The sequence below is a fragment of the Gekko japonicus genome, unplaced genomic scaffold (assembly GCF_001447785.1).
Source record: "Gekko japonicus isolate JY-2015 unplaced genomic scaffold, Gekko_japonicus_V1.1 scaffold650, whole genome shotgun sequence".
Taxonomy (NCBI): domain Eukaryota; kingdom Metazoa; phylum Chordata; class Lepidosauria; order Squamata; family Gekkonidae; genus Gekko; species Gekko japonicus.
In genome coordinates this window covers 535,922-545,274 of record NW_015164684.1, presented here as the reverse complement: position 1 = coordinate 545,274, position 9,353 = coordinate 535,922, and the positions used below count along the sequence as shown (strand labels likewise).

Sequence of the window (9,353 nt, the reverse complement as noted above, 5' to 3'; positions counted from 1 at the left end):
TTATCTTCACAACAGCCCTGTGAGGTAGGCTAGGCTGAGTGTGTGACTGGCCCAAGGTCACCCAGTGAGCTTCCACGGCACAGCAGGGGATCTGGAGCTGGGTCTCCCAGATTCTAGTCTGATACTCTGACCATCACACCACACTTGGCTTACTGACCTGAACTGTAGTGTGGTCCACACCCAATCTGAATTGGATTTACACTTGACGGCATTCTGCAATGTCATTTAATACAAAAAGCTGAGTCTTCCGACCTCTTTGTGTCTCTAACTGTATGTAACACTTCATAACTCTGATAAACAAAGCTCTGGTTTACTAAAAGCTTATACCACGATAGAAGATTCTCATGGCTGCAGCAGAAATACATGGATACCCCTTCTAGAATTTGCATGAATTAAACCAAGCTGAATTTGGTTTCAGGCAAATCTTTAGTTTCTCCAGCATGCTTCCAAAACAGTTCCATTGATTGCAAAGATACTGAATGCAGAATGCTTCAACTGATGAACAGACTCCATGTGCCTACATCGTGTATCTGAACGTAAAGCACCTATGAAAACTCCACTGAAAAATGAAAGGCCATCTATGATTTCCTCCTTCAGCAAATTGTATCATGATAACATCTGCCGCTTTGTTTTGATTTCACTTAATTGAGGCATATTCAATCATACCAGCTCACCCAAATGAACCTTTAACTACTATTTAGTTGTGTTTTTTTAAAACAAATAAGTTTTATTTATTTGTTCCCATAAGACTTATAAAAGTGTGGTCTTTCACCAGGAACAATCTGAATACTCAAACTTAGGGACACATTTCTGAATGACCTGGGAGACCAGAGACTGAAAAATAGATAGCGATGACTACTTTTTCCTCTACAACCATTTATTTTAAACAGACATTTGAGTCCTTAAGATGAGCTTGATGCTGCAACAGCAGCTCTCTTAGGCTTCGGCGCTGTTCCTTCACGGAATCCATTCCTGCATATAAAATACATAACAGTCAGTATTATGCAAACTTTCATACTGTTCCCTTTTATATGATTTTATTCATTTGGTCAGCTTATCTCAGTTACAAGATGAAATCACTTATGAACTCATAAGTTCAGACATTTTTTTTGAAGGAACATCACTGACAAGCTGCTGAGCTCCACTTTTACTTGAGCCAAGTCACCAAAAGATTAAAAAAAAAAAAAAAACCCAGACGCTTTTACCCTCAAGGCCCCACTTCCGAGTTAAACAAAAGTCAAATAAAAGATCTGTGGGGTGGTCATGGTAGAGCTACACCAATGGGCATTATGGCATCTTTTAAAGATGATCATCAGTTGCAAGAAAAACGTTTTCAAATAATGTAACATGACAAAACAGTGCTGTGGCTATGATTAAAATCAGCATGAAGGAAACGAAGCATACTATTTTCTTCGTCAGAGACTCTTGACTAAAACCCACTAAAAACTCACACACCTGCAGTAGACACATACTGCGACGAAGCAACAAGAGCATTTTATAGGTTGTTTATGAGATCCTACGAGATGACAATCAAAAACACAAAGAGAAGGTTCTACGCGGCCACGGTTGCGTCTGCAAGCTCACGCCTGGCCCAGTTGTTTAGAGCTATTCAGTCCTTAACAGTTCTGCCATAGGGCAGACCAAATGCTAGGAAACTGGATATTAGCGGCGAGGCTTTTGCAAGCTATTTTGCAGATAAAGTCTTGTCGCTCCGCCACAATCTTCCCACCACAGTTGAGACAGTGAGTGAACTCAAGGCTCCATGCACGTCTTCTAGTCCAATTTTGGATTCTTTCAGCCCACTCAGCCTAGAGGAAGTCGACAGATTGCTCTTGACAGTACACCCAACCACGTGCAGCCTTGATCCATGCCCTTCATGGCTAATTAAAGCTGGCCATGAGGGGCTACGAGGTGCCTTCAGGGATATTATCAGCAAGTCCCTCGTTGAGGGTCTGTTCTCGGGGGCACTCAAGGAAGCAATAGTCCACCCTCTCTTTAAAAACCCATCTTTGGATCTGGCCAAATTGGCAAATTACAGGCTGGTTTCCAATTTACCCTATTTCGGCAAACTAATTGAGAGTGCGGTGGTGATACAGTTGCAGAAGTTTATGGATGACACTTCCATGCTAGACCACTTCCAGTCCGGATTCCAGACACAGACGACCTCCGGAGGCGTCTGGATTGGGGCTGAATGGCAGTGCTGTTGTTGTTGGACCTGTTGGTGGCATTCTACATGGTTGACCACCGGCTACTGATCCACCACCTCGCTGACACTGGGATTCAGGGGCTTGCCTTGCAATGGCTTGTCTCCTTTCTCCAAGGTCGGGAACAAAGTGTAGCTCTTGGAGATCAGACGTCCAGAAGGCGCCCACTGATCTGCGGACTGCCCCAAGGGACGGTGCTTTCTCCAATGCTATTCAACATCTCTATGTGCCCCCTTGCCCAGATTGCCTGGAGGCATGGGCTAGGGCGTCACCAATATGCAGATGACACCCAGCTATATCTGCTGTTGGGCAGTTAGTCCAACTCTACCCCAGATGACCTGGATGGATGACTTCAGGATGTGGCTGGTTGGCTTAGGCTGAGCCGATTGAAATTGAATCCAACGTAGACGGAGGTCCTGTGCGTGCATCAGAGTGGATCATGGGTAGGGATCCCACTACCGGCCTTTGATGGGGCGCAGCTGGTGCCAGCGCCGAGGGTCAGGAGTTTGGGAGTGCTTCTGGATGCCACCTTAATGACGGAGGCCCAGGTAGCAGCCACTGCCAAGGCAGCCTTTTACCATCTTTGGCTGATCAGGCAGTTGGTTCCCTTCCTTGAACGCAATGACCTGGCATGATCCGCGCTATGGTCACATTGAGACTAGACTACTGCAATGCTCTCTACATGGGGCTGCCCTTGCTGCAACTCCGGAAGCTGCAGCTGGTGCAGAATGCGGCAGCCAGGCTGCTGATAGGTCTCGTCTCTCAATGCTGAAGGCATTGCACTGGCTGCCAATAGCATCCCGGATTTGCTTCAAGGTGCTGGTTTTGACCTTTAAAGCCCTATATGGTCAGGGGCCTGCCTACCTGAGGGACTGCCTTTCCTCATGTTCCCCATAAAGCACTGAGGTCAGGGTCTCAAAACCGTCTGACTCTTCCTGGTTCGAAAGACACCAGACTGACCTCTACCAGGACTAGGGCCTTCTCAATGGTGGCTCCACATTGGCAGAATGAGCTCCAGGAAGACATCAGGGCCCTGTGGGACCTCCTACAGTTCCGCATGGCCTGTAAAACAGAGCTCTTCCACCAAGCCTTTGATTAGGAGCTGCCACTGCCCATATACTGATAACATCTGAACAGTTAACATCTGAACTGTGAAGGCCCTCTTTGTTAACTGAACAATAACAGCCAGTGTATTTGACCCTATGGGATGCTACCGCCACTGGTATTTTATCTTTTTATATGTATTTATATGTACCTATGATTGCTATTTTTGTATATTATGTTATTGCATTGTTTCAATGCATCTGTCTTTTAACATATTTTAACCTACTGTAAGCCGCCCTAAGCCTGCTATGCAAGGAGGGTGGGATAAAAATTGAATACATAAATAAATATGCTAAAGGAAAGCCATACATTGCTTTGATGATCTAGTCTAATAGGTATCGAAAAACAGAGTTATGTGTTCATTGTAAAATCTGAGAACATGAATAAAATTGTCTGTTCTGCCTCACTTTTCAAATGTTCATTAAACTTCAATAGATTCTACTGGGCAAGATTAAGTTCTCATATACAAGTTAAGTAGCCTTTATTGGCATGGGGAAAAATTGATACAAGTTAATACAGTTTAAAAGGAGGTTCTCATATATATTTGGATGAATCCAATGAATTGTGAAAGGAATGAGCTCAGATAATTTCCTTTCTCATCCACAGCCCCACAAAAAGCCAGTGCCGAGGGGGTCAGGGACCCTCAAAAACACAGCAGTGACAGAGAAAACCTATAGAAATCATCAGGGGTCATTTCCTGCAGGAGCTCACAGGAGCGGAGCTGCGGCAGTAAAGAGCCCAGGGGGCGGGGCACATGCAACAAGCCCCACCCCCTGCTCTCAGCAGCCCTCAGTCAGAGCAAGAAGCAGCCAGGTAAACTGCAGAGCCCTCCCCCCCAGCCCCCTGTTCCAAAACAGTCCAGTAGCACCTTTAAGGCCAAGTTTTATTCAGGCGCAAGCTCTCCCTTGCGCCTGAATAAAAGCATGTTCAAACCCCCCCCCCCATAGCTGGCAATCCAAAACAGTCCAGTGGAGCCTGAGCAGTGGGTGTTGCCTTCTGACACACTTCCGGTGATGTCAGGGGGTGTGGCATATGCAAATGAGTTATGCTAATGAGTTATGCTAATGAGCTCCTGCACCTCTTTTTCAACGAAATGACCCCTGGAAATCATGTCCGAGTTCTTCTGCAACACAGCAAAAGTTTACGAAAAGTAGGGAGATGGTGTCACTTCTGCCATTCCCCCCCTTCTAGCCACAGCCCCTTGCACCAGGCTGTTTCCCAGGGGGCAGAAAGAAAGAGAGACCCACTCAGTGATCGTATTCTGTTTACAGTCCCTTAGACTCCACGATGTGGCCATTAATGAAACATTAAAGTAGGTGTGGGAATACATTTTAAGGTTCACATCACACTCCAAATGACATGAATATACTGGAATTCTACTAGCGTACCTGAATCTCCGGTAGACCTTTTTCAGATGCCTCATACGTCCAGTCCCAGTAGTATTGCGCCTTTTGGCCTTAGCACTCCAATTATCTAGAAGGTAAAAAATAAATTCTACTATGCATTACACTGAAGATAAAAGTAAACAAGCAATTATATTTCAGAAGTCTTCCACATTATTAAGCTCTCTTCCATATATACAACTTTCTGTACTTACGCAAAATATTTGCTAATAGATTCTACTCAAGCATTTGAAAACTCTGGCACTTACACTTTCTCTTGCGTTTAGCAGGATATCCACATTTCCCACAGGTAGACTTCTGAAGATGGTAGGCCTTAGACCCACATCGGCGGCACAAAGTGTGGGTCTTATTACGGCGCTTGCCAAAGGAGGATGTTCCCTTAGTCTGAAATAATTGGAAAATGAGTTTAAATAAATGCTGTAATTACTGTTGTATCACTATGGCTTTAATGCTATATATTTGATAAAAGGAAGCATATATAAAACTATGCCTTATACAGTCTTGATCTCTGCTGAGAACTCACTAAAGGCAAAGTCCTTGTTCTCAAAGTCTTATTATTTGCAAACTGGGATACAACACTGGCCCACCTTATGGGCCCGCTGAAACGGGGTTGTTTCCAGCATTTCCACAAATGGAGCAAATTTACACATCAGATCTTTGTCACCTTCCCCATCCGCCACTAAATTCATCTTTCAAAAGACCTTCATGAACAGAACGGAATGTGGGGAAGAGAAAGCCACAACAATAGAGAATCAGTGCAAATAATTGCTCCAAGCTCTTATGTAGAGAAATAGGGCAATTTCTGCTGTTTTGTCCTTTTGCTGCAGATCTCTGCCCCACATCCTACACTATTCCTGTAGATCCTCTAGACTTCAGGAGCACTACGAAGGGAGGAGTGTCAAAAGCCCCTGACAAACTGTTTCCATTTGCTGAAAGTCTGGATCAAATTTATAAGAACATAAGAGACACCAATGCTGGATCAGGCCAAAGGCCCATCCAGTCCAACACTCTGTCACACAGTGGCCAAAAATACCAGGTGCCATCCAGTGTTCCCTCTAAGCTGAGTGTGAGCTAGCTCACAGTTTTTTAGCCTCTGGCTCACACATTTTTGTCCTAGCTCAGGAAGGATGGCTCCAGAACAAACTAAATTATGCAGGAGCCAAATTGCTCACTCACAACTTTAAGGCAAGTAGCTTACAAAGTAGAATTTTTGCTCACAAGACTCCACAGCTTAGAGGGAACATTGATGCCATCAGGAGGTCCACCAGTGGGGCCAGGACATTAGAAGCCCTTCCACTGTTGACCCCCCCCAAGCACCAAGAAGACAGAGCATCACTTGCCCCAGAGCCCCTATCTATACCTTGTGGCTAATAGCCACTGATGGACCTCTGCTCCATATGCTTATCTAATTCCCTTTTGAAGCCGTCCATGTTTGTAGCCGCCACCACTTCCTGTGGCAGTGAATTCCATGTGTTAATCACTCTTTGGGTGAAGAAGTACTTCCTTTTATCCGTTCTAACCCGACCGCTCAGCAATTTCATTGAGTGCCCACGAGTTCTTATATTGTGAGAAAGAGAGAAAAGTACCTCTTTCTCTACCTGCTCTATCCCATGCATAATCTTATAAACCTCACACCCTCAGTCGTCATTTCTCCAAGATGAAGAGCCCTAAGCGCTTTAACCTTTCCTCATAGGGAAAGTGTTAAAACCCTTGTTGCCCTTTTCTGCACTTTTTCCAAAGCTATAATATCCTTTTTAAGGTGTGGTGATGTACATGAAGTTTTCTGTACACCTTTAGTGTGTCAAAAGCATGCTACTTTTACACAGAAGATACCACAAGATTTTACTGGATAGCAATTTCTAAGACAAAGCCTTCCATTTCCCTGAAATGACTGAGTCCACATAACTTTATGACACATTTGCAGGGATCATCTCCTCTCACTCCCTTACTCTCCCCACTGCAGAATATTTAAAGAGTTAGATTTAACTTTTGAAATCACATCTACATTAGGTTACTTTCAAAAGATACAAGCTGTGATTAGACACACCAGTAGATCTTACTTCTGATCAAGCACAGGTATGATCAGGCTGTAGTGCATTAGTCAGATTCACCCAATTGATTGAGATATTGTGAAATATTTTAAACCAAAACACAGCACTTCTTAATTTGTAAAGGAAACATCTGGAAAGGACTACTGGCACTACCTTCCTAAAGTGTTTTGCCACAATCTTATTTATAAACACTGCCTCCCATACCATCATTATTTTTTCAGCAAAAGTACTTTGCTTCAATGTAAGCTAGAAAACTAAAGGTCTAGAAAACCTATTAGCTGTGTTAGCCTGCTGCAGTCAAAGCAAAAAAAAAAAAAAGCCTTGCATCCCGGTACATCCCGGTCAACTGCTAATTGCGAAATTAATGTCAACTCTTTAACGTGCCATAAGACTATCGTATCAACCGGGATACGAAGTTTGCAACCACACACTTAAGGCTTAGACATGGTCCTAGAAAACAGCGGAACGACAAACTGCAAGATGATTGGAAGTGCATGGCTTACAACCCCCACACCCACATCACACCCCAGTTCTTTAAGGGAAGAGGAGGCGACGTAGAAGTGGAGGAGCATGGTAAGATTTTGAACGACGGGCCCTTTAAGACAATCCACCACCACTTAGTTTCAGCTCACAGCCCGAGCCCCTCTCCTTAGCTGACAACGAGGCCGACAGGCCAAGAGAACTCTTGGGGGAGTCGCCTCGTTTTCGGGCCCTGGCCGAAGAGAAGGGGCACTGCCGAAGGGCTTCGTGGGCTGCAGGCCCGAATAAATGGGACTCAGTCGCCGGTCCCTGACCAGCCACGTCGCCTCTGGGATCGACGAGGAGGCGGTAATTTACGGCTATCCGATCCCTACTGGCTCCAGAAAGACCCCTCCTCAAAACCACCCAGTCCAAAAATACCAAACGGCCACGGATGGAACCAGATTCCACTCCAGCCCCTTCCCCATACTCACCATCTTCCTTCAGCCGCCAGGAAGAAAGAGAACAAACTCCTCCCCCACTTCCGCTATAATCCCCGCCACGTTTCCGCCGAAAAGGTGTGCGACAACTAAAGCGGTCCGGCGGCGTCCAGCCGGGAAGGGAAAAGAAGTGACACAAACCCCGGCTGCTTGAAGACAAAGCTTTCTGTTTCTATGGTAACAAGAAGCTGGCCAGGGGTGGTGGCCAGGTTCGGCGGGTGACGTCACGAGTTCGAGCAGTCACTGGGCGGGGCGGAGAGGGAGGTAATTTCCCGCACAAAACTTGAGTGAAAGTGGACGGCGCCGCCTCTTGTCGGCCGTGCGGTTTTGTCTGAGTGCTAATGAGGATTTACGGTGCGTCAGCCTGTAGATTATTACTGTTTTTATTAATAATAAACTAAAGTAGCGGCATGACACACTGGAACTAGCAGCTCTGCGATAGCCAATGCAGCTCTAACGGATCATTTTGATTAATACAAGCATAAAATCTTAAATTTACGGGAGCCATGTGATACTTTATTATTGCAACATTAACTTTGGAAAGTCTACACTGGAATACAATGTTGTTAGCCTTTATAAAGTGACTCAGAACGCCTGTTTATTTTTAATACAAGCGATAGTTAATACAGTTAATCGAAATTATGCTGAATTTAAAGTTTTACGAAGTACAATAAAATGTTTTATTCTTCCACTGCAATTTGTTCTCGCTCATGTAAACCAGTTTGTGTCTGGGGAAAAATACAGGGTGTAAATATTTGAAATAAATAAAGCCAAACAAAACAATACAGAGCGGTTTAAATAAAACAGTTGTTGCTTTTATGTGGGTTTATGTATAGCAGGCTGTGGAAGGTCAGCAGTTCAGCAGTTCAAGACCCGGGTGCCGCATGACGGAGTGAGCTCCCGTCTCTAGTTCCAGCTCCTGCCAACCTAGCAGTTCGAAAGCAAGAAATTGCAGGTAGATAAATAGGTACCACTTCGGTGGGAAGGTAACAGTGTTCCGTGCGCCTTGGTGTTTAGTCATGCCGGCCGCATGACCACGGAAACGTCTTCGGCTTTGAAACGGAGATGAGCACCACAACCCTAGAGTCAGATTTGACTGGCTTGCGAGCAAGGGAACCTTTACCTTTATGTATAGCACTGCTGCCCAAATAAGGAGCATTCTGTACTTGGCAAAGGGCTATATCACAACCACAACCCACTTTAAATTAATGAGATTATTTGGAAGCAAACATGTAGTTGAGTGTGCTGTTAGATCCAGTAATCATGACCTCTTTCCTTTCTTGTACTTGATTCCTCATGTTAGGAATTAAGAAAGAAGAGTCACACAATAGGAAAGTAGGAAAGCACCTTTGAACTGTGATGTGGAAATATTACTAATGTGGAATAGAGTACGGAAAACCATTTTTAAATCTAATGGATGCTCTACTTTTACCACACCAGTCAATTTAAGCAACCACTGCTTAAACCCTTAAACCCATCATATGGAATATACCTTGGGATGTCGAAAATAAATTATTTTCATTGGATAATCTTCACTGAACAAAAGAGGACCAGTGGAATAGAATTTACAGTTTTGAGGAAATGAAAAGCAAACAGACACAAAACTCAAGGAATTAGCTCAGATGGGCATCC

At 44.5% G+C, this 9,353-nt stretch overlaps 1 protein-coding gene across 1 annotated transcript; it reads right to left on the bottom strand.

The window, feature by feature from the left end:
• Nucleotides 1-859: 859 nt before the first annotated feature.
• On the bottom strand, nt 860-7,791 carry RPL37 (ribosomal protein L37). Its single transcript, XM_015409332.1, has 4 exons — nt 7,716-7,791; nt 4,960-5,095; nt 4,697-4,781; nt 860-972 (listed from the first exon to the last, which is right to left on the bottom strand). The coding sequence occupies exons 1-4, from the start codon at nt 7,716-7,718 to the stop codon at nt 903-905; spliced, it is 294 nt and encodes a 97-aa protein (XP_015264818.1). The 5' UTR covers nt 7,719-7,791; the 3' UTR covers nt 860-902.
• Nucleotides 7,792-9,353: the final 1,562 nt, after the last annotated feature.